The sequence below is a fragment of the Simochromis diagramma genome, unplaced genomic scaffold (genome assembly GCF_900408965.1).
Source record: "Simochromis diagramma unplaced genomic scaffold, fSimDia1.1 OVJJ01000344.1, whole genome shotgun sequence".
NCBI lineage: Eukaryota > Metazoa > Chordata > Actinopteri > Cichliformes > Cichlidae > Simochromis > Simochromis diagramma.
This window is the reverse complement of record NW_024387375.1, coordinates 6,794,288-6,819,511: the sequence shown is the minus strand read 5'-3', so window position 1 is coordinate 6,819,511 and position 25,224 is coordinate 6,794,288. Positions and strand designations below refer to the sequence as shown.

General features: G+C 41.2%; 1 protein-coding gene across 1 annotated transcript; it reads right to left on the bottom strand.

The window, feature by feature from the left end:
- Positions 1 to 10,622: 10,622 nt before the first annotated feature.
- ppp2r1bb (protein phosphatase 2, regulatory subunit A, beta b) lies at positions 10,623 to 24,944 on the bottom strand. Its single transcript, XM_040009492.1, has 15 exons — positions 24,812 to 24,944; positions 24,116 to 24,206; positions 23,897 to 23,997; positions 22,909 to 23,141; positions 22,620 to 22,767; positions 22,336 to 22,491; positions 20,913 to 21,027; positions 20,743 to 20,813; positions 19,074 to 19,208; positions 17,558 to 17,731; positions 17,323 to 17,383; positions 13,301 to 13,455; positions 12,558 to 12,700; positions 12,339 to 12,430; positions 10,623 to 12,218 (listed from the first exon to the last, which is right to left on the bottom strand). Exons 1-15 carry the CDS (start codon positions 24,887 to 24,889, stop codon positions 12,202 to 12,204), a joined length of 1,770 nt encoding a protein of 589 aa, XP_039865426.1. The 5' UTR covers positions 24,890 to 24,944; the 3' UTR covers positions 10,623 to 12,201.
- Positions 24,945 to 25,224: the final 280 nt, after the last annotated feature.

The window sequence follows — 25,224 nt, the reverse complement described above, 5'->3', positions numbered from 1 at the left end:
GGTGCAGCATTAAAGTTTATATTCTCCAGTTTGAGACTTGCCAAGTAAAACTTTCTTGATACCAGTGAACACTTTTATTGTTGGCAGGAACGTTGTAAAAGAAACACTCAAAGAATCCTGAACTGATATTAATAGGAGAAATGTGTAACACGCTTTTGAAATACTTGCAGGCATTTTTTTGTATTTTTGTGATGATGTGTCCCAAACTTAAAATGATAATGTAGATCGATCTCTAATCCCTAAACCTAACCAAGGAAGGAAAATGGCAGATTCGCCTGGGTAAAAGACCGAAAGTTGAGGCACACAACGATGTGTGCTGCTGGCAAAGTTTCTGGGCTGCCTTCCCTCGTAACAGCCATCCCCCAAGAGTCTCTCCATCTGAAGCAATGCATTATCAGGGACTGTAACATAGTCCTTTTAACTGAATTAATCAAAGTTGACAATTGATTATATATGTGAAGGATTTATGTCCTAGTGATGATTGAAATTAAAGGTAATATAACCCACTGGCCACTTTATTAGGTACACCTGTTTGGCTTGACTTTAAAACATGGCCAAGTGAGTCCAAGTATTTCAGAAACTGCTGATCTACTGGGATTTTCCCACATGACCATCTCTAGGGATTACAGAGAATAGTCTTTATTTGAAAAATGAGCAAACACTGTGGCAGCAGTGGGAAGGAAAAACCTCTTTTTAACAGGAAGGAACCTCCAGCAGAACAGGACACGGAGGGGAAACCTGCTGATACCTGTTGAGGTTGAGGGGAAGACGACGGGACAGAAACTGGAAGAGAGCCACAGTTTAATAATAACTAGTGATTAAAACCAGAGTGCTCTACAAAGACACATTGAGTGGAAAAGTTGATCGAAGAAGAAACAGTGCATTGTGGGAGGACACCAGCAGCCTAGGCCTATTGCCTAGGAACTGTCTCGACTAGGAACTATATGCTTTATCAAAAAGGACATTTTTAAGGCTAAGGGGGGGAGAAATATAGTAAGGAAGAAATTGCCAGAAACTGAATATATAAGACGCCATCCTGCTCCTCTCTCTAAGCCCCTCCCCCCAGACAGTCACATTCACGTGCAGGTTAAAAATAACACAGGATTCCAGTCCAAGCCCACTACTAAACCCATTTCTTTCTAATATTGTAGAGTCTTTACTTTTCAATATAAAAGCGCCTTGGGGCAACTCTTGAATTGAAAAGCGAATTGAAGTGTGCCACCACATCCTCCATCTTAAGAGCGTTTTTTTTTGTTTTGGGTTTTTTTTTTTGTTTGTTTGTTTTTTTGCTTTTTATACAAGTCATGTAATCAGGTCTGAAAAGACCTACGATTGGTCAAAATCTTTTCTCACGGGCTAGGTTTTCCAAAGCCTGTAAACAAAGCCCCAAGAAGATACAGGGGTCTAGTTTCACCATAGAGTACTTTTGTTTTATTCTGATGTGACACCTTTATCCCTAACTCATTTCCTCAAAGTCAAACGCTTTAAAGGAAATGTGTATTCCTCCATTCCCAACAACAGAAGTGTTTAAAATCTAATATACTGAGTGGTCTCTAACGAGAGCAGGCCTGGAGTTAAACTGTTCAGTTCTTTGAAGCAACAAACACGCTTTTTCATTCTCATCTGCCTTTAAAGAGACATAAGGCTAAAGATAATCAACTTAACACTGACAACAACAGTTTTAAAAGGCCCATTACCCCAAAATAAATGGCAGAACTTCTTATTTCAAAGAGCTGTAACAAGGCAGACAAACAGGTGACACCATGGAGCAAAAATATCTGCTTCCCTAAATACTTTTTTGTGTTCCTTGGGAGTCGTTAACCATAAATACTGAATGCACAGTTATCTGATTAAAACACCACAACCACATATCAATTAGACAACAAACTCACACTCTGCCTCTCTGTTGTACAACCAGCTGTGAGCAACTGCAGCGATTTTGCACGTCTCTTTTACGCTCGGCGTTAACGGAGCAGGAGAGGCTGAATAATTCATCACCACTGATGCGACCCAAAGCCCCGACCAGTCAGAGAGATCACTGCTCTCATATCACGTTTAGTCCATCTCCATGGCAATCATCTGTCAATATTTAGCAAACTGCATGAAACTCAAACACCTTTTTTGTTCTGATAGTAAAGTGCACCTGAGGAAGGGGGGGGCTGTCCCGAGCAGAGCTCCGATTGGTTGAGCTCAGCTGCAGATCTCCAGCCTGTAAACACATTTGGAGCAAAATGTGCTTCGAGAAAGCAGAAGAAGTTCTCAAAGCTGTTTCAGTGCAGAGGCTCGCTCCCTCTTGAGTGGAAAGGGATCATGTAGAGAGACCACGTCAATCCAATCAGCCCACTCAGACAGAGAACAGCTAATCCCACTAATACACCACCAGAGGTAGGTGATGTGGGTGGAGGGCAGCAGGGGGGAGGGGAAGGCGGGGGTCAATCTGTTCATGGAAACCAGGGTCTCACTTCTTTTCCTGGGATCAGACCATGTGCACAACATGCTGCTGGTACTGCTGAGTCAAACTCATGTTTCGTCTGTGAGCTCTGCATTACAGGAGATGACAACACCGGGCTATTTTGATGCGCTTTTAATTTCGCCTTTGAAAAGTGCAACCTCGCCGGCAAATTTCCCCAAAAGACGGCACCATTTTCCAGTCAAACGTGGGTATTTATAGAACGTGTTCACCAGCACAGTGGAATGCTGCTGAGACCTCCAGCAGGCTGCCTGTGACAGACATAGAAAAGAAAGCTGATACAATAACAGACAGTGTAATCTTTTTTTTCCTCCCCTCGGTAAAATATTACAATATCAGAAGCCTGTTCACTCATCAGGCCAAAGTATACTGTAATGACATCAATGGTTGTCATGACAACGGGAGGAGGGTGGATGACAACATCCTACTGCGTCTTTTAGAGCAGGAGATCACAGCACTGTTCAGGATTAGAGATGCACCAAAAAAAAAGAGAGAGAGACAAATACTCTCTCAAATGCAGAGGAGAAACTAAACTTCTGTAACAAGCGATGCATTTTCTTTTCCTCATAATGTAATTCATCTAAAAAAATAAATAAATGTATTAATAAAAACCTCTAAAAGCCCACTGCAGGCTTTGTAGTAAGTGGGTTTGAGGTAAATGCTATAGCTCTGCAGGGCATCCGCCGAAGATTTTCTTCTCTAAAATGATCTCCTGTTCGAAGGAAGGTCACGCAGCGCTCCCATTTCCTCCTCCACTGAATGCACACTGATCACATGCTAGCCAGCAGATGGACAGAGTCAGAAAATCCCAGCACACATGACCCAGTAGTGCCTGGAAAAATCAGGTCCTGCAGGGGCTCTGAGCTGGATGTTACAGCCGAGCCAAGTGTGAACCACACACTTGCTTGAGCGTTCTTCGTGTGGGCTTGGATATTATTTAAGGGCGGGGTGTGGGGGGGAGAGAAAAAAAAGTTTGTACAGCTTATAAACCCCATGATAAAAGACAACAGAATAGAAGAGGAGGAGGAGGGAGCGCTGAGATGACAAGGTGACTTGAGGAGGGAAGAAAAAAAAGAAAAATGAGTGGGCCAACGTTCCTCTTCTCCCAACTGATATTTGTCATTTGTCACCCTGAGAGCGTCTGACCTCACTCGTGTGTGTGTGTGTGTGTGTGTGTGTGTGTGTGTGTGTGTGTGTGTGTGTGTGTGTGTGTGTGTGTGTGAGAGAGAGAGAGAGCCGTGCTGTGTGGGGGCTTTGCTTGACTCCTTTCATTATAAATGACATGGTCCTGGGAGGCAGCTGCATTGACGTCAGGGCTCTCAGCTCTGTCAGGGGTTCTAGCTGCTGAAAATCCCCCCGAATAACAGAATCTAAATAGATAGGAATAGGTTGCTGCTGTTTCATTACTGCCTCATGAACTCAAGTGGATTTAGAGGGCGGATTAGCCCTTGTCCTCAAGTAATCGTGTTTTAATGAAGATTTTTGGCTGTAATGGGGAAAAAAATGTGCTTCAAAGCTTCTAGATCACCAGATATTTTAGAAAGAAAGAAAACAACCCTTCATTATTTCATATATGTCAAGCCATGTCTGAGGTATGGTTTGGCTCTTGTTATCAGTCTCACAGGTTCCATCTACCATCAAGCCTCCTCCTTCTCCTCCTACTACTTCACACCATTTCTTGAAAAGCACATCCTGCCTTTAAGCTGCTATATTCTCAATGGCTCTCGAGTGGGTCCTGCTGTAGCAGAATGTGCTGACACTCAGCAGCCACACCAGGCTGTGCATTACAGTATGTGTGCATAATGTGCTCCGGAAATTAGGGCTGGGTGGAGGATAGGGAGAGCACACAGCTCCAAGGAGGGCTGATGGAAGATTTGAGGCGATTAAAAAAAAAAAAAGTAAGGTTGGGATTCTCATAAAGATCCCTGCCATGTGATTCATTGCCTCAAAGCTCTCTGCTGACTCCTCATTTGGAATGAACAGAAACGTTGGGGCATCTCGGATGTGCTGCACATAGCATATGCATAACAAGTAAGTGGCATGTTATTCATACGCTTGCTTCCAGCGCATGTCCACTTCCAAACCGAGCCCTTATTTTGCAGTCTCCCTCTCCACAGTAGTCGAGATGAGGGCAGGTGTCAGCTGCAGACCCTGCCCCTGCTCTGCGTGGTTCCCCGTGGCCAAAACAGCCCGCAGGACCATCGCTTTCATCTCTGAACAGCTGCCTACCAGGTCAGAACTGAGCAAATATGAGACCAGGAGCTAGTGAAATTAATGCCACATTTTCCTCCAGACGTCTACAGGCTGAGAAGCACTCCTTCCAAATCGAACAAAGAGCATTTAAATCACAAGGACAAAATTGGATCTTTCTGCTTGTGACCAACTTTTCTAGTTGTTGATTAGACTTAAATATACAGATACATAAATCCACAATCTTCTTGTAGTGACAAAGAGACCGCGTGTTAGAATGCCCGTCTTCGTCATAAATGTTGGGGGGGGGGGGGATTAACTTCTGGGAATGCTGATGAACGAGGAGGAGCATAACCTGCAACAGCATCACAGAACTGTGATCAGACTCAACTTCACTGCAAGAAAACAGGTTCAATCATTAAGCCAAAGTAACACAAGTCATTTTAACACCATGTTAAATCAGAATGGGCAAGTCCCAGCCTTGAGCCACTGCTTTTTCTTTCTTTTCCTTTGATGCGTCACTTGCTTTCAATTACTTCAACTCCTTCAGGCTCATTTAACCGATACGTCAACTCGACACAGAACTTAAGACCAGAAACCCTCCAAATTCATCCAGTGCACATCGCCAGAAACTTCAGCTGTTTTCTCTCACTGATTGCATTCTGACTCACTGACTTCTTTCAGTGGTGAAATCATTTCAAGTACTATATCGGGAAATTTCAAGCAGAAAAGCTGAAAGTCATTCTTGATTATTATGGTAGCACTTTGAAGCCCTTCTCATATGGCCAAAATCATAATGAGTGACCCGCCAATTGTCAAAGCAGGCCACCATTATGTTGCCTTTTGTTTTTTAAGGGGGTGGAACAGCTGTTTTCTATGAAATCTTTCCATGTGCATAGTCATAACCTATAAACCAATGCTGAAGTACCAAAGTCTACTTTGACTATACATATATATTAGGGGTGCAACGATACTCGTATCGATATTGAACCGTTCGATACAGTGCTTTCGGTTCGGTACGCATATGTATCGAACAATACAAAATTTATTTTATCAACTTTCCTTCTGACGATGCTGTCTGTGTTGAGCGCTCAGTGAATCTGCGTTCGACTACTCCGCCTAGGCTGCACTGTCGAGCGCAGATCCACTGAGCGTTCAACACAGACAGCATCTCAGAAGGAAGAGCCCAGGGCAAGCTAGCGAGACAGAAGCTCTCCTTGCAACATGGCAAATTGAACCTCCCCCACCCTCATTCAGATCTGGCATTTGGAATTATTTTGGTTTTCATGTGACGTATGACCCTGAAGGTAAGCGCGTCATGGACTAAAGTAAAACAGTATGTTGGATGTGCCACGCAATGCTCAATTACATGGTTAGTGTGTTAGCGCAGTTAGCTCTTTAACGCATGGGGCGATCAGGGGTAGCTCGTTAACGGAGATTTGCCGTGTTGTGGCGTTAACGTCATTTCAACGAGATTTACGCTGACAGCACTAGTGGGAACACAACGAATATGACTGCACATTTACCCCGACATCATCCTAGTGCAAAGACAAGTGGAAGCAGACAAAAACAACAAGCATGATTGCTACAAACTTTACCCGAGTCATTTAGACAGCCGTTAGCACATGATTCTCCTTATGGGGACCTGATATGTTTAATATTGTGGCGAGCTCAGACAAGGTGGAGACGGAGGTGTCGTTTGGTCTTGCTTCCCGTCAGCTAGCCAGGGAGCACAGCCGTTTATTGACATCTGCCGAAGAACACTGCCGCTAGCTAACTGCTCAGCGCTGCAACCGCACAGCAACAACAACACACAGAGCGCCCTCTGACCCCGGAAAGACACACCGTCGCAGCGAGAAGGCGTCACCCGTCACTATGGCAACATAAACAAAACATAACTGTATAAACAGAACCCCGAACAGCCCTGACCCGCTACATAGCCCCCACCTAAGGGGTCAGTCGTCCCCGACAACCCCATTACCCCACATAAAGTCCTGCAAATGTCCGGGTGCCTTCTTTTGGCGCACCGGCCGGTCACGACCGGCGGGGGAAAAGTCACTCGGGTCAGAACATGGGGTGCCACCATCATCCCACTTCTGACACCAATGTGGCGAGCTCAGACAAGGAGGAGACGGAGGTGTCGTTTGGTCTTGCTTCCCGTGAGCTAGCCAGGGAGCACAGACGTTTATTGACATCTGCAGAAGAACACTGCCGCTAACTAACTGCTCAGCGTGGCAACCGCACAGCAACAACAACAACACACAGGGCGCCCTCTGACCCCGGAAGGACACACTGTCGCAGCGAGAGGGCGTCACCCGTCACTATGGCAACATAAACAAAACATAACTGTACAAACAGAACCCCGAACAGCCCTGACCCGCTACAATATGCTGCTGAGAATATAGCCCAGAAGAAGCGTATAGTATAGCTTTTATTTTGGAAAGAGCCATTTCTCTGTAATAAACTCTCTTTTCCAAAGATGAGTGATTCCTCAATCAGATACAGGGCTTGCAAAATCGCAAGCCCGACATCCCGGGGCTAGCGATTTTTCCAGTCGGGCTACCAAAATCTACCTCTGCCCTGCCCGTCGGGCTATTGTAGGAAGGAAAAATATATGTCAATGCTTTTGCATTCTTTCGGAAATGTAGCTGGTGTAACAGTGTTTATGTGGTATTATTCCACTTGCCACAAATATCAGTGTAATGGGGAAACAGCGCCCCCCCTCTCGGTGTGGCTGGTTAGGTGAGGCTGGCTGCAGTAATCGCTGCCAGTCTGCCGTAGCCATACGAGAGGTGAGTTGTATTGTTCCGCACACGATATAGCTAAGTAGTACAGACACATAAAACATGTTTGATTAGCTGATGAGCACCGAGTGTAATAAGTGCTTAGTGGACACATGTCCAACACCAGTTTTATGTACTCTTCATTTGTTTATTAATGTGTGAAACTGTATGCTAAAGCAGAATGCTAATGAGATGTTCTGCCGTAGTGTGCTGTGCGGAGTGGTGTATGGCGAGCCTGTGCACTGATAATACACCGTTGTTTCCATTCAGGTACATCATTTGTTGTTGCTGTTATTTTATTGTATATTAGAAATTGTAATATTGCTGCAGTAATCGCTGCCAGTCTGCCGTAGCCATACGAGAGTGTGCTGTGCGGAGTGGTGTGTGGCGAGCCATTTGCACTGATACAACACCGTTGTTTCCATTCAGGAAATAAAGTGGCAACGATCGATCAGAGACTCCTTGTCTTTTTAAAAACACTACACAACGCAGAGTCGAGGAGTCTGTTTGGGCCGAACTGTTGCAGCGGGATGAAGCAGAAACCGGTTACACTGGGTAATTATGTCATTGGCATCGGTGAGCCACTGTCAATATGTGACATATTGAAATCGCGTTTGAATTTGCGCTTGTTTTTTGCTTTCACTTTGCAATCGCACGAACTGTGTATAGAGAGCGACAGCACTGATTGGTGAGTGATGATAATTTGCGCACCAATTCCTCTGACATCGTCTTATCAATCGTTAGCTTACTATGCAAACATGACAAGTGAAATCTCCCGCAGCAAGCTTAAACATATGAGAGGTTGATCGCGCAGAGAATCGCTGACCGTTATGTGTGTGTGTGTGTAAAAGCAGCAGGATATATATTTTAGTTCTGCTGAGCCAAATAAGACAGGTCAGGGTGAAGAAGTGACAGCCAAAGAAAAGCTTACCACAAAACGGAAAAGTTATGACAAATCAGACTATAAGGCAAAAAGAAAGTGCAGCTTTATGGTTTCATGGACAAAAGAATTTCTGTGGCTGCAATATGACGAGCTATATAACCGGGGCTGCACATGTTTGCATACATAAGATTTTCTGGAGGAGGACAGACATTTGTTTAAAACTCTTAAAGATGTCGAAGAAGCTCCTTTAAGCAATTACTTTGGTGTTCCTCTACCTCCAAAGAAATGTCAGAAGGAGTCCGAACCACAAAAGAAGCACGTATTCTTGGAAAAGTGGTTGCAGGAGGTGAGCTGGCTTCAAACAAATGATGAACGCACAGAGATGTGGTGCAGAATGTGCCGTGAAAATCCCACTCTAGCGGACAAAAACAGTGCTTTTTATATGGACGCAAACGCGCGTTGCAACTTCTTATCTGGTGCGCGTCTTTTATTTTGACAGTGAATGCGCACATGCGGACCACTTATGTGCACCCGTGTAAATAACATAATGTTCTGCCGGGTGTGTTGTTGGTTTTCTCTCGATTTCTGAGTCGACAAGCGCCTTTGTTACTGGGACCAGTCATTTTAAGAAAGGCCCCCATTAGAACCCATGAGAAATGCAAGAAACACATTATTGCTCAGTCTGCAATATCTTTCCCAGAACAAACACCAATTGCAAATAACATACTAAAAATAAACCTGAAAAATCTGTTTAGAACAGCGTACTATGTTGCAAAGAGTGAACTACCACTGGCAAAATTTAGCAGTCTTTGCAAACTTCAAAAAGCAAATGGCCTCGATCTTGGTTCCACTTGCCTCTTACCCGTGACTTCAGTGGAAATTTCAAATTCAGGATCTGACACAGACTGATTCATGTCCTACACAGTCCTTACAAGTTCATAGAAATTTCTGTTCAATTAGAACCAAGTATTTGAGTTGATGATTGTAATTTTTATACAATGTTGTAATTTGTTTTTCAACAATTTTTTGATTAATGTTTTGTTTCCTTTACAATATTATACTTTAAAGGAAACAAAACAGGAAACAAAACATCAATCAAAAAATTGCTCTCTTTTTTATTCGGGCTACTTACATTTATTTTGGGCTACCAAAAACTGAAGAGTCCCTGCCCGAAGGGCTACCAGGGATTTTGAAATTTTGAGAGCCCTGAGATATATTTATTTTTTAAATTACTTTTGTTTCAGCAACATTACATTTAAAAACTGTACTTTTGAGTTAAAATATATATTTATAATTTTAATAAATGACAAATTAAAAAGGCATGAACATTTTTTTTGTATCGAAAAAATATCGAACCGAACCGAACCGTGAATTTTGTGTATCGTTGCACCCCTAATATATATATATATCTATATGTGTGTATATACACACACATATACGTATGTATATTATGCTCTCAAAGTTAAACTTAATATCAGCTCTATCTAGTAAGTTACTTCTTTTCAGTTTGCTGCAAAATCAGATTGTCAAGCATAGAAACCCTAAAAGCTGCCATAACAGTCAATTAGTCTGTAGTGAATAGGGTCATGTTGGCAACTTACAATCTGTTTCTGATAATACAGCAATTAACCACTACAAATCATCAAAAATCAAACATCTGTCTTATAAGACAGATATGTGGTACGACATATCTGTCTTATCTTAATTTATTTAATATTTGTGTTTGGTGTCCCTGTAATGGGATAATATTGCAATATTATGTATCAATACCCACCCCATACTTTCTATCCAGATGGAAACTGCCTCTTGGGAGAAACCAGTGTTGTGGAAGTTTTCCACAGCCCCCTATGCATATGGCACAAGGGATCAATGGCTATGACTTCAGTCACAGGTCCTCCATCCAGTGGAGTACACTGTAGAACAAAGTGGTAGACATATCTCTTCTTTCCCATCATCAAAACACCAGATGAGGAATATCTCTAGGAAGAATGGTTCCATCCATCCAGCAGGGGTTTGTAAATACAAAGAGACCCCCCAAAAGACAGCTTTTACTGGTTTTTCCTTTAATTTACCATTTTAATAGTAATTTGTACATAAGAAGCTAAACATCCACAGCAGGCCTGTGATTTGTTGTCAATACAATTTATATTTCAAGAATATTTTAAAGTGGTTCGTCTGTTATTCTCCAAATTGTTTTAATTGGATGATTCCTGTCTTCACCCTGAAGCGGCCAATTATACTGACAAAAAGGACTTTATGTCCTAACTGCGAAGTTACAAAAGAAGGGTACACTGGCTCCTCTGTGTTACTTTATTCAGATCAAGATACAGTAGTACAGCATCCCAATTTAGAAGAGAATTCAAAACAAAAATAAAAGCGCAGTCTTCGTGATACAGGACAATCAACAATCAAGGTTTATTCAACAACAAAATGAGGAAGGCGGGAGGGGAGAAGAGAGGAGAAGGGAATGGCATAAGGAGTTCAGGGAAAGACAAAAGTTCCTTTTATCAGCACAGACGATACATTTATTCAATCCGCCCATAACCACCCCAGCTCCCACCCCGTAATAAAACATTATGCAGCCTTACGTACACATGCTCCCTGCTCCCCTTCCCACTTTCTTTCAAAGCATGCACTTGTTCTCCATTGTGTAGAGGTTTTTAAGCAACGATTAAAAGTGATGGCCCTTAACGTTTATTGAAAGGCTTTTAAACCTCCTGTTCAGTGGGGAGGGGAGGGGAGGAGGGAGGGGGCACCCAAGCATGGATTTAAGGAAAAAATTGATCGGCTCTAGAGCGCATGGACTGCTGTGGTTGTGCACTAGCCCCCATAGCTGTAGTCAATTAAGTTGTACGATCCCATTACCGTCAAGACTAATAGTGTCGCTTCCAGAAAACAATGCTGTCTTTTTACACAACATGGCAGGCGAAACCGGTTTACCGGCATATTAAAAGAAAACACAGCTGCTTTCTAAAGTCATTGGCACAAAGATTAAGAGTAATGCCGACAATATACTACAGAACATTACGTCCCATCCTTCCACACGTACCAAAAATTACTAATCTGAATGTGGGACAGTTATGAGCAACAATTTACAACTGATCTGGCCCCTCTCCATTACTGACCAACTCAGAGCACAGCAGTCTGGTGGATGAGGAATTACACAGGACATCATTTCTTTAAAACCTTGTAGATTCTAATTCTGTGAAGGATTTCAGAGGAGAGGGGTTTGATTTGGTGACAAAAACAAAAAACATATTCCATAACACCTTGAAAGACCTTTCAATTTCTACTTCTCTGTAGAGCTGCATCTCTGGGAAAAGGGGGCTGTTTCAAGACGAAGCTCAGGGAAAGAAAAATTAACAGCTTGTTGCACCATCTGCTGCTAAAAGTTTTCATCTAACACTGGGAGAAAAAGTGCTGCAGCACAAAGAGTTAGCACAGTCCTAGGTAGCTAACAGAGACATGGTACGGTGTGATGACTGCGGCTCAAGTACAACAGCGGCCAAGGGCGTAAAAAGGGAGGAATGTGAGGGGGGTACTGGTTAGCAATGACTAGCGAGTACAGTAGCACATGCATGCACCACTTATTTCAGTTTCATCAACACTTTGCCTTTGTAGAAGCACCCATTTACAGCAAAGCGAAAGGTTAACAAATAAGCCTATGTGCTATGCCTGGACATGGACACCCATTGGACAGTAAAAAAAAAAAAAAAAAAAAAAGGAATAAACATAGGGAAAAAGAAACAAAAAATAAAACTGTTGACAGCTTTCTCTATACATTAACCAGTTGATCCTGAACATCAATAAATATCTTGTAAAAGTGTTGCCTTGACTCAGGTGGGTATCTGGTTAACCCATGTCGGGCTGGCCCGTTATGCTAGCGCCAGAACTGTGTACGAAAGAGAAGATAAGAATTGCAATTTTAGTCATTTTTAAATATATTTCAAATATAACTCAATCTGTTAAATGGTTTTAATACCCAGTGATAGGAAATGACAGGAAAGCTTACCACTAATGGCCTCCTGGGCAAAGTATTTAACATCCATGTCTGTGTCTGAAGCCAGCTTCTCCAGCACTGGCTTCACTTCTGTTTGAAGGGCACTGCAAGGGACAAAGTGAGGACGACATTTATTAGACTCAAAGCTCGTTCTGGATTTCAGACTTTAGTCAGTTTTCCCCCTCCACTGTGCAGAGAAAGCACCGAGTGCTCAAATTCCAGACAACATACTTGCTGTCGAGGATAGGGCCAATCTTCTGAAGGGATTTCGCCACATTGAAGCGGACGTTGGCCACTTGGTCATTGGACATCTTGAGGACCACAGGTAGCATCTGCTTAGTGGTGATCTCCTGGCCACATGCCTTTGACAAAGCCTGAGACAGAATGCAGGAGTTACCAAGATGACAAAATCTACATGCAAGTGATTTATTTTTTAAGAAGCTCATACACTTCTTTCCTAATAGTGACTGCTGCCTTCGTTTACCTTAAGTGAAGAAGGTAGGTGATCCAGATAAGTATACTTGGGTCATATTTTAGTACAGAGCTTAGCTTGCCCTGTTAAAGTTACTGCATTTATATTAATAAAACAAACCCTTAATTCCTAAACTAGGCTTTTCCCCATGTGCAGTGCAATAAAGTGGATCTGCATTATTGAATCTAGCTTCAATACTGTGAGTCTGAAACCTTTAAGGCATAACAGGTATTAAAAGAGTGCCAAAGAAAAGTTATGTTGAGGCGCTTTGTAACAGAAGGCAAAGCTGCCACAACAAAACAGAAACCTCGCAGTCTAACGATCCACTTCGAGAAAGCACTTGGCGACAGCTGGTAGTATAAGAAAAACAACTAATCTCTGCTTTTTATTAGAGAGACTAGAGTCATTTTAGATGGATCAGTACAGAAAATAAGCCCCTCAAACAAACTCCAAAGGCCATCATGTGCATTCAAGCATATAGAATAAAGATCTGTCGACTCACATTGATGCAGAACAGAGTGGTCATCCTGTGGAGGTAATTGGGATCGTTGGCCATACCCAGCACTTTGGGCACGATGGTGTTCTGGGCCCACTCTGCTCCAAACTTCTCCACGAGCTTCATTAGGTTACAGGTCGCTGCCTCACGGATGGCATACACTAGAAAAAACACACAACAGCATTCTGTGTGAAAGGTCTGCGTGTGCCATGTCTCCCTTTCCAGGTCTCTGTGAATGAGCTTGATGGGCTCTTTCCAAATCTGCTTTGCTTGCTAAAATCCTCCAAGATTACACTCTTCATTTTGCTTGGTGTTTGCAATCCACAATTTTAAAATCTTGCTTGTCATTATAGTAATTTTGCTCCTCATATCTATTTCGTTTGTGTGTCCTGAAATAAGACAAACTCTTATCCTCCATGCTAAGATTTTTTATTTATTTATTTTTTATTACAAACAAGTGTCTAAAGGCCTTTACACAGCAGATATATAAAATCCATGCTTTAAAAAACACTTTTCTGAGTCATCTATTCTTAATGCAGCAGTTTACAGCATTAATTTTTTCAAACGAAGCTCGAAAAAACTCTTGGAGCAAAGCACGACATTCTGTCTGCTGCCTCTTTCTTGTGACAACTGGATGAACCCAGAATCTCAGTTTCTTCCATTTCCTGTTTAGAAACATCAGGACCAGCTCATCACTGCTTGATGTCAACTTAATTTTTGTCCACAGCGCATTTCTGGAGGACAAGTTTTCTGCAAAAACACACATGTGAGGTGTGTAATGGCCTCAACACTTTGCTAACATACTGCTTGTTTTACACCTCTTTAACAGACAGAGCGGCTGTGCTGGGATCACAGTGTGGCCCTGTGCTTACACAGGACACATTCAGGTTCAACAATGAGTGTGGGTCAACACATGCTTCAGGTTATATATAAACATCCATGTAGTGTGACAAAATATGCCATACACACAGTTGTACCGATTTCAGTGGGAGTGAGTGCGTCTATTAGTGTGTGAGATGGCCGACTTAAAAAGGTGACTGAAATTCTCTCTGGGCACTGGTATAAACTGCAGAGCCCCGAGGCAAACAAGACTCATCATACTGAACCAATTTGGTCAAGGGAACAGCAAGAGCAGTTTGCTTGCGAACATCTTCGAGCTGGACAATAAAAATCAGGGCGATAATTGCACGCACACACAAGCCAGAAAAACACGCCCTCAAAACACATTATTATGTGATGACTAACTTACTATAATTGTATCAATTCTGTTTTGGTTATATCTCATCTGGACAGTCATCCTTTTTAAGGCCAGAGGGTTACTCAGCCAACACATACAGACCATTGTCTTCTCTGTGACAACTTAGATCTTTGTTACTGAAGGAGCCTTCTTTTGATTTATCCATCTCATTACATATTTTAAGTCTGTAGCCAGGAAATGTAAATACAGCTGCCAATCTTGTTATAAATACACCCAAGAGCATTTCTGCAGTTGCATTGTTGGGCAAAGGTTATCCCACACTGGTTGTGAAGAGAATCTTCATGTCTCACAACCACAACATCCATGAAGATTTGTTTACATGCGTGTCCATCAGTGAAGTCTGACATACGTTTTAAAGTTACTGTAATGAAAGTACAAAATGTCCCATCTATTGTTTTACCCCCTGATTTTACCCCATGGTTAGGATATATGCAGTATCTACACCCATTCAACAAAAATTACAGATTTTATTTATCAGCATTATTTGCTGTAGCAATTATGACGCTACAGCTTTCACCTTAAATAGAATTTAGAGCAATAAAGCGACAAATAGAACTCACTGTTAGAAATTAGACTAAGGGTATTTGTATGCTGTGTGAAAAAAAAAAAAAAGAAGAGGAAAATACACAAATAATTTTCTCTGTAATTAAGCCAGTGAGGGAAAGATTCTGGGCTGATTCCTGTGCTCCCGTCTTTCTCTGAAGGGCTTACGTAAGTGTGGCACAGCCCTAACCCCAGCCAGCCAGCCACACACACACACACACACACACACACACACACACACACACGTAGAGAAACTCACACCAGCAGCATTCCAATGATGTAACCCAGCTGGCCCTTTGTCCTCAACAGAGAGCGTGTCTCTCTCTAATTGGAAAACTCAATGTCAAAAGAACACTACATACTCAGGGAAAACTTAATGCATACCACAAATATTCTAGGTTATAAATACAGTTGGGTGTGTTGTGAAGTTCTAAGGATAAACAGCTCTTTCAGCGTTTGAATAAGGATGATTGTTTCGCAGAACCGTTTAAAACTACCGGGAAGAGAAAGACCCCAGGGCAAACATGCACAGATAAACACACACAGACTCGCTCAGTGACCCAACAGGGATTTTAAAGTCCATTAACAACAGTATAAATCCAAAGCTAGAACTGCAGGCTGTTGTATAGAAAAACAAGGTTAACTGACGTAACAAAGTATGACAGAGTGGCTGAACTGTTCTATGGGGATGCAAACAGCGAAGGGTGACAGCATCGCGTGGACAGGGAAAAATGCTGCTACAGCTAGGAGGGTCTGAGGGCAGGCTCTCCTGGGAGCAAATTTTCAGAGAAATTCTCTTTACAGGCTTTCTGTGTGTTACATAAAACACAATGTGAATCAATAACAATGAGAGATAAATACATCAACAAGACATGTTTAAAAAAAAATATACTGGAAATAACGGTATACAATTATCCATCAGGATAAAATTATTAAAAGTTTCCAACAGGACCCCGTTTACCTCATTTATGTGTATTTGCTTCAATTTCCAGTCAGTGCAAGTCTTTGTGCCGACAACTGTTTTCACTCAAGGTTCTAGATTCTCTTTTTCTTTGTTTTCTGTTTCACTGACTGTGTGCAGCTACTCCCTCAAAGCAGAGTGAACGGAGAAGATGGGTTAAGATAACGTTTCTTAAATTGACTGAAACTTGCTACGTGACTGAATGCAATGAAAGAGGAGCCCCTTAACTGGGCAGACGAGCTGAAAAACCAATAGAAGAACTGCCGTGATTAACACAACGTAGCAACTCGAGATCACCCAAGATCTGCACAAATGTAGATGACTCCTTCATGTGTCAAAATGGAAATGAGAGGGTCCATATACAGTTCTATTGTGACGCAAGATCTGACAACTTCTCAAACACCATTGTACTAGATGATTTAGTTTTTTGCTGATTACAGCTGTACTACTCTACAGATGGAGAGTCTCCAATGGTATGTATAAAACAAAACACCTCCATCTCACACCTTCTTTACCCTGAAACTTCTTCACTTCCACCCTCTAAGCTTATTAGTCTCTTCTCTCCAACTGTCTCTCTGACCTGGTCATAAAATAGTATCAGACTGGTAAGAGGACCTCTCTAAATTGCGTGCAAAGTTCAGTTAGAGAAATTAAAGAGAGAATCAAAATACAACTGTGTGGATATGTAATGGTGAAAATTATTAAAGGAATAAGCAGTTCCTACTTATGTTTAAAAAAACAAAACTAAAAAGCTAGTGTAGGATGAAGGTATCAGAGTGCTACCGAGCACTGACAGCCAAAGTAAATAAAATGCCATTGGGAAGAGGCGAGAGAATTAGGGGCATTGCCACAGTAAGTGCAACCCTCCTGCAGCGAAAACTAGAAAACGAGGACAATTTTCAGGCTAAGATTTGTATTCATAGGATAAAGGGGGTGTTGCAAAGAAAGCTGCCCATTTAAGCATCTGTTTAAGCAGCGTCTCATAAGTTCGCCAAGTTGGCAACAATGAGGTGAACTGAAGTGTGAAGATCACTGCTGTGAGTGAGAAGGGTGTCAGGCACCAAAGCTGACTGTATGCATTTACATGTAAATAATATGAACAAATATCCAAATCCCAAAATTGAAAACCAAATACCTCCCCAACAAACAAATATGCAAACAGTCAAATACTCAGCTCCACCTTAAGACCCAACAGATAAAGTATCGTCCTATGACGATGATAGTACATCAAATTGACAAACTTTGAAACCCATAACAGCACCTTACCATGGTCAATAAGCCAGGCCATACAAAGGGTATTGAGCTTCTCATCAAAGAACTCGACTCCCTGCAGGAAAAAGGATAAAATATAATCACAACCATTTCCTTGTAATCTATAGTCAAATTGGGCCTGATAGCATTTTAGCTAATGTTGGTGTTTTTACACATGGTGTTAATTAAGGATGACATTTAAAACATGTTATATGGCTTGCAGCTGTCTTTCCTAGACTCCACGACTCACCAGCTGTCCTGCCAGCAAGGGCATGTATTCTATGATGGCAAGGCGAACCCTCCACTTTGCATCTTCTGCCAACTCCACAATGGCCGGCAGCAGTGACTGAGAGAGCTGTCGTATGCCAATCACCTCGTTCACACAGTCAAGGTTGGAGATGATGTTCAGACGCACCTCAGGGCACTAAAACAGACGAATTACGAGAGATGGGTTAAGGTCATGCCAGCCTACTGTCATCAAATTCTGATTCATTTCAAACCCGATATAATAATCGAAAATGTAAAACTTCTTAACCTACATATTTTACACTTCAGAAAAAAAAAGAAAAAAAGACCAATCACATATTATGTATCCAACTATGCTAACCCCATCAAAAAAGACCAGACTGCCAAGAGGTTATGTCTTACAAATCGGAACCATTGTTTATTATAAAGAGCCTGAAATTAGGGCTTGCGTTTGTTCAGCTTTGAACAGGATATTAACTGGAACAGCAAAAGTACACAGCTAAACTTTTTAAATCAACATACTTTAAACTCCAGAAACCACAAATTGAAGAATGATTTGACACATTCAGTCACACTAACTTAAGCTGGGACAGAGCAGTAGCTGAACAAGTCACAGAAACTATCTGAAATCTGTACAGTGTCTCCCTTTCCTCAGATAAATGTACTTTGATTTGAAATTTGCAAGTCAAAGCTGTCAGTTTAGACATTAATCTAATTAGTCACTTAGTCTTGTGTTTGTGCTGTGAGGAAAATGGGACGTCTTTAAATAGGACTAGAGGAAGAGAGTTGAGGAACTTAAAGCATAAGCCTTCCAAAACACTGATACACGTTTGTCTCCGACCTGCCAAACTTGTGTCTGATATCAATATTCACTAATGTAACTATGGACTATGTATTAATGTGGGAAGATGTGAGTGAGCTATTCTTCAACATGAACCTAACACACTTAGAGGAACAATGTAAATCAATATTCAGGAGCTAAAACACATTAACCTAACACAGAATCAGGACTGCTCTACAATTTGATTCTTGCAGCAGCTTCTTTGAAAAATGATTACAAAAGTAATACTGACAGTTGCAAAAATAACTCTGATGTTAGACACACAACCCTACCTCCTTTAATCAGCAAATATCCACAATTATTCCTTATTACTGAAAATACAATCAGAATGCATCAAGCAGTAACCCATTTGGCTAAGCTGTGTCTGACTTAATTATGCTTTCCTCAAGACAGCAGCCAATCAGTCTTCCAATTGTAAGGTCTCAGTTAGGCTGCCAACTGCATGAATCATCCTCCTACCCAGCCAGGTGGCAGCCAGGTACATCTGGTGGCTGCAGCTAAGTGGCTTTGCTGTCTAAGACATGCTGATCAAAGAAGGCCAAAGAACTTGGTCAAATTGGGCTGCCTTGTAAGCAGCTTTTGTTTACAGTGGTACCAAACTACAACCGTGCCTTGTGGATTTCCAAAGCCAGCTGTCTAATATAAAGAAACCGCAATTAAAAATCTGCATTTCCTTTACCTCGTCCTTGAGCTGAGCCAGAAATAGAGGCAGTAAGTGCTCTATTGTGTTGTCCTTTCCCAGGATGGTTGAAAGTCCCATAATGACTGAGGCCAGAGCCGATTTCACATGCTGGTTGGTGTCTGAAACAAGTTCCTAATGGAGGACGGGAAACACAGGAGACAGAGAGATCAGCCCAAACAAATAGTTAAGACAAAGTATGTAAATAAACATCAAGACTACTGCAATGGCTCATATTTGCAACGCAGCACACAAGGAGCCTATAATCGACCTGTGTGTAAATACATGGTAAAGTGAACTTAATACTAGTGAGAATTACAGTCATTGCATCTAACAACTGTGCGTGGAAAAACTTAAAATGTGATGTAGACAGAAACAGAAATGGGTGTACATAAACAAGCAAAGAAATCGCTTGTTATCTAAATGCTCATGTTTACTTGTGTTTTCAAACCAGTATTACATGGAAGCCTCTAATGAACTATAAAACCTTTGAAAAATTATTTTCCCTTCCCAGAACATACAAATATATCAGCACACCAGGCATTTCAATCTACCAATAAAATCAACTCTGCAGTGGGAGTGATGGTATGTGTGTGCCAAGTGCCCGTGCTATGACGTTTATTACATTTTTCCAGGGAAGTGTGTTTGTTGCTACCTGGATGGCTTTTCCCACTGCTGTATGTATGTTTACAGGACAAACACAGACTTCTTATGACAGTCATGCAGCTTGCTCTCTTTCAAACACACACACACACACAAAAAAAAAAAAAAAAAAAAAAAAAGTACAGTTCCAGGAATTCCACTGTGAGGCTACCTGTATTTCCACTACCCTTACTGACACAATAGTTCGTTACAACACAATAGTGCCACCTGCTGCTTAAAACTTGAACAACACTGGCATGTATAGTCTATAAAACATAACCGCAAAACATAAGGCCTTGACATCAATTTAAAGGAATTCAGAGATTTGTTTCCAAACAGACTAAACAAATAAATGATAACATGGTTTTAGAAAAGTGCTATAAATGAGAAAAACCTGAATTATTTATTACTAGATTAATTTTCTCAATCTCTTATATTGTCTAGAATATAAGAGATATGGATGCCACCTTTTCAACATCATGACTTCATGACAGTGTAACCATATTTAACCATTATCTGCCCCAAACACTACATTATAAGATCTAGAGCTCATAATTAGATTCTCCTGCTATTCTTACAGGCTACGGATTAACTGTTAACTATGTCTTTGTCTGAGAAATGGATCTGCAAAAACAGCCCGGTGCTCTTATTCAAAATTCTTAGGTTTACACAAACAAACATTTTACTTTTTGTGAAGGTGATGGCAGACTAAGGGTCACCAACCAAACATGTCTGCTCAGTGAACACTTTATACAAAATAGTCTCTTTTTCCCCCTCCCTCCACAGGAGACAACTAAGATTCAAGGATTATCCACACTTTAAATCTGTCAGCAATGGCATTGGTCAACCCACCCCCCTACCAAAATAAATAAACACATCATATGCATTCAAAAGTGCTTTAAAGGAACAATAAAAAGACAAGCTTTTATTTGTTTTTCTTGTTTTACCAGTGAACACAAAACTTTTGTCTTACTGACAAGAAATATCACACTGCAGCTGACAGAAAAGTTTATTTATTTATTTTTACCTTGACGCAAGGCAAGATGTGAGTCATGATGATCTGCTCACGATTGTCCTCTGGAAGGTTCTCGCAGAATTCTAACAAAGGGAAAAATACATCATCAAAATATAGAAAGCAGTGGTCAAGAGGCTGAATCAAGTTCGGCCAGTGCGATTCATTTCAAGAAAATCTCCTACCTTTGACTTTGTTGGCTGCAGCCGCACGGACCTCAGCTTCACAGTCCTTCAGAAGATTCTGGAAAGCTGGGACCAGGTCGTTCTTTGTGATCTCTGGGCCCACTGCTTTCTGGAGCTACATTCAGACAGATCAATTAATCTCCATTTACCAAGTAAGCATGTGACACAATTCCCAGTATCTTCCAGTAAAAAGGTCACTGGAAGATACTGGGAGGTTTTAATGTGGCTAAAAGTTCACATTGTGATATTATGAGCAAACAACCTGACTCAAAATTCTCAACACTGATAGTTAAGAGGTTTCAATGAATATTAAGATGGAAAAAAACTTTAAGATTTCCATGTATAAAACAGATTTTTTTAATGTACGTGCCATGGCCTGGGTCTATCACCTGGCACCTTATCCTCTTAATTTTGCTGACCCTGTACAGCCGTGTATTGCATGGATGCATATCAAAGCTGCAGTCTTGCTAAATCTTCGGCTTAACTGGCAACTGACTTTTTAAAATGTACAATACTTAAATCTTTTCCGCTGCTACTTATAATCTGACACAGGTAAAACTCAAAACAGCCTCTGAAATAGGGCTGTTCAAGCTAATAAATATTTACTATGCATTTTTCCTTATATCACAACTGTTTTGTTGCCAATAAAAACACATGTTTTTTTATTTGCTCTAGAACTTACTAAACACATCAAAAACATGGTGTTATTGCAATGAAAATGCAAAGATAAAGCTCCAAATATTACAAATCTTAATTAAAGCCCACTGGTAAAAGATTTTAATTACCTACTAGTAATGTTTGTGGGCTAATTTAAACTTGTGTCACCTTCATAATAAAGCTCAATAGAGTTTTGCAGCTGCATAGATTCTTTTGATCAAAAATGGCTCAATGACCTAGCTGAATGCATGTGATTAGTTGTACCCACGGCGGCATGGCAACAAAGAACTTTAATTCAGCTCAAGTCTAAGAGAGCCACCTTTAAATCTCTCCATCCTGTTTTTGCTCTTAGTATTTTTTCTGAAAGTTTTAACAGGAAGTTAAGATTTAATCTCAGCTACTTGTTTGAGGATGTTGGGTTTGTTAATCATTATTATTCCAATGACACCTTTGCTCAGTAAATATGCAGCACAAATGTTTGGACAGGGGTGGGTTATTTAATGATGTGATGTCAAACACTTCTTTGAAAGCACTACATGTGTCTAAACTAAGATTACTAACAAGTATCAAAGAAATACAGCAGATTAACACTGAAATGTATGAACCTTTTATTGTTGTTGGTTTTATATCCAGTAAAAGAAAAACAGTCAACTCCGCTTCAGAATTACTCTATATCAAAAAAGTGCCCTATTTAAAGTTGGTTTTAAACAGAATTTCCAAAATGTTAATTCTACATTTAAATCAAAGAAGTTGTTTTTCAGTTTACCTCAGAGAACTTGTCAGCAACCATGTAACGGACCCTCCAGGACTTATCTTCTGCAGCCTGACGTAGGGTTGGCATCACCAGGGTCTCCAGATCCTCCTGAGGCAGCAGAGTGGCAATACTGACACAAGCCTCCACTGCAAGCAGCCGCACTGAGTCCTGATGAAGAAAGATGGGATCAGTTTGGCCTCCCAACAGGCAACGACACCAAGAATGGACTACCCAAAATAAGAACACTGCAGTTCAATGGATTTTTTTTATTTTTTATTTTGGATGGATGTTCATACCTGCTCATCAGAAGCCAGGGCAGTGAAAAGGGAAATTATGTCACTTTTTACATACTCCAGCTCCAAGACTTTAGCAAATTCCCCCAGTTTGGATGCTGCAGCACGACGCACCATAGGAGTGTCATCTGAGCACAAGGTGCGAAAATGCCTAGAAATAACAACAAACATCAAATGAAACCTTGTTAGAAGACTAAAACAACCACCAAGTGACTCATTACAAGCAAATAAGTTAAGAAAAAAGGATTTGGAGCAATTTAAAAATCTGTCCACTTTTCAAGAAGCCACTTACTGGCGAATCTCAGCCTTGACGGTGCTGGAAACACGAGGATAACAGACGCTAAAGAGGCCACAGGCAGATGTGCGAGAAGTGAACCAGTCACCACTGGCCAACCGCTTCACCAAAGGCTCAAAGTGGACCTCCAGGTCAACTGGAGAGTGCTCCTGAGAGATCTTTCGCAGGGACTCCACAGCTTTGTCTCTGACTACTGTCTCTTCCACTGTAGCTAGGCTCTCCAGAGGAGGCTAAACATCAAGAAGAAATAAGTGGAGATCAACTTAATCCACAATGATGATGGAAAAGCATCACAAATAAACATCTCACAAAAACTCTATATAGCAAATATGATACAATAGGCATTAAGGGGTTACTCACAATGAATCTCTAGATTCTACATAAATACTAACAAATGACTGGCTGCATAGGATTGCGTACAGTCTGAATTTAGAAAATGTACCTTTCAACAAACTGAAAATTTATACAAGATTGTGATAAAACAATTGTATAGAATATGATGTACTGCTAATTTCAAATTTAAAAATCTCTTTACAACAAAGAAAGAAAAGTTAGCAAAATCATCAAATGTGAAGAGCTGAAATGTCAGTCCATTACTTTTATTTTTGTCGTCACAAACATGATCATCTTTGATCCTAAGTCCACAGGTCAGTCCTATGGTGAAATTGTTAAGCTGAGGGACTGATGTAATTGTGTCAACAGTTTGTTATTACTAGTCTAAATCCAGTAAATGAACTATGTGTGGGTTAAGATGTGTTTAGATACTACCTTTTGTGTCCTAGTGCAACCTAATATAACCTGACTTTAACATTAGCATTTGGCCCACTCTTGAAAAATACGTTGATGCAAAGTTCATGTGTAGTAAATTGACTTTTACATAAACTAGCTAATTCTAAGGAAATATCAATACAGATTTAATATAATGGGGAATGCATCTCCTTGCAAGCATGTGTTTACAAAAAAAATCTGAAGCTTGTAGACTTACCAGAAGACAGTGGACATACTCTGGACCTCCCACCAGCATAGTGAAATTGCCAAGCTGTTCAGCCAATGCCAAAAGCACCTCATCTTCATCATAGATGGTGTCTGAGGGTGAGAGAAGGACTGTAAATCTACATGTGGATTACTGACAGCCTCAGCAACTACAAGGCCCAGTTTTAAGTGCAACACATTCAGCGCTTTAATATAAAACTGCTTTTATTACCTGTGAGGAAAGGGAGGAGTTCAGTTCGGGTCCTCTCTACACCCAGGGCCAGAGCAATAGTGGACAGCTTCTTGATGCTGTTCAGACGCAACTGGAAGCAAAATGGAAAATTAGTGATGGATTCAGAAACCCTGAGCCAATAACAAAATAAATAAATAAATACAACCCTATAATTCATACTGTTAACCCAAGAACGCGTATTAGTGTTATCATCTGGTTTAAAATTGCGTCACAAGTTGCTAACTAAAGCGACCCAGCGTTTCAAATTGCTTGCTAGAAGGCAAAGCTTTCCACTGACTGATAGGAATAAATTGCGTGATCAGCCGTGATCTATACCCACTGCGGCCTCAAACGCCCCGCTGTTGTGATTCCTTAGTTGAACGCTCATTCGGCTAGCTTGGCTAGACATTAGCTAGCAGCTAAATGAATGACCTAGTTTGTCAATCTTCGTGATAATATATTAAAATGTACATCTGCGTAAAAACCAACTCAAAGAGCGGTATATTACTGTCGACAACAAACTAGACTAGCCGGGTAGGGTGGGCCCGGCAGAAAATTCCTGATAGGCCCAGACCGGGAACGTTACTTAGCATATTTGCTAGATAGCTAGCTAACAATCTGACGACTAAGAAATTATGCCAAACGCTTTGATCTTTAATATAAAAAAAACAATAATATTAAAATCAGGGTTCCTACCTGAACGTCCTCATTTCGCAGTTCATCAATGAGAACGGCGATAGGGTAAAGAGAATCGTCTCCATCAGCTCCTGCCATTTTGGATACTGTTGCAGTTACCGAATGGCGCTGCGGTGCTACACTACGGGGTTTCTGCCAGAAAGCAGCAGCTGCAGGGCCCTCCCCTCCTCGGAGCTTGCTTCTTCTTCTACCTTTGGCGACTTTCAAACCAGCCTAGATGTGTTTTATTGCCACCTACTGGACTGGAGAATATTACAATAAACTAGGGTTTAGTTTATTTTTTAGCTGAATCAGTCTCTCTTTCTTCCCCTTAAAGACCTCTTTCTTCTTCTTTAAACTGCTTATTTAGGAGGCGGATCACCTGCCTCCATATCACCCTATCCTCAGCATCTCTCATCATTACATCCATGAAT

What these genes read in the sequence shown, in the direction of transcription:
- ppp2r1bb (XM_040009492.1), bottom strand. Translation starts at nt 24,889, where the DNA reads ATGGCAGGAGCTGATGGAGACGATTCTCTTTACCCTATCGCCGTTCTC. An exon ending in ACATCTTGCCTTGCGTCAAG is followed by an intron (nt 19,209 to 20,742) that starts GTAAAAATAAAT and finishes GTCCTCCATTAG; the next exon opens with GAACTTGTTTCAGACACCAA. An exon ending in CCACTCTGTTCTGCATCAAT is followed by an intron (nt 12,701 to 13,300) that starts GTGAGTCGACAG and finishes ATTCTGTCTCAG; the next exon opens with GCTTTGTCAAAGGCATGTGG.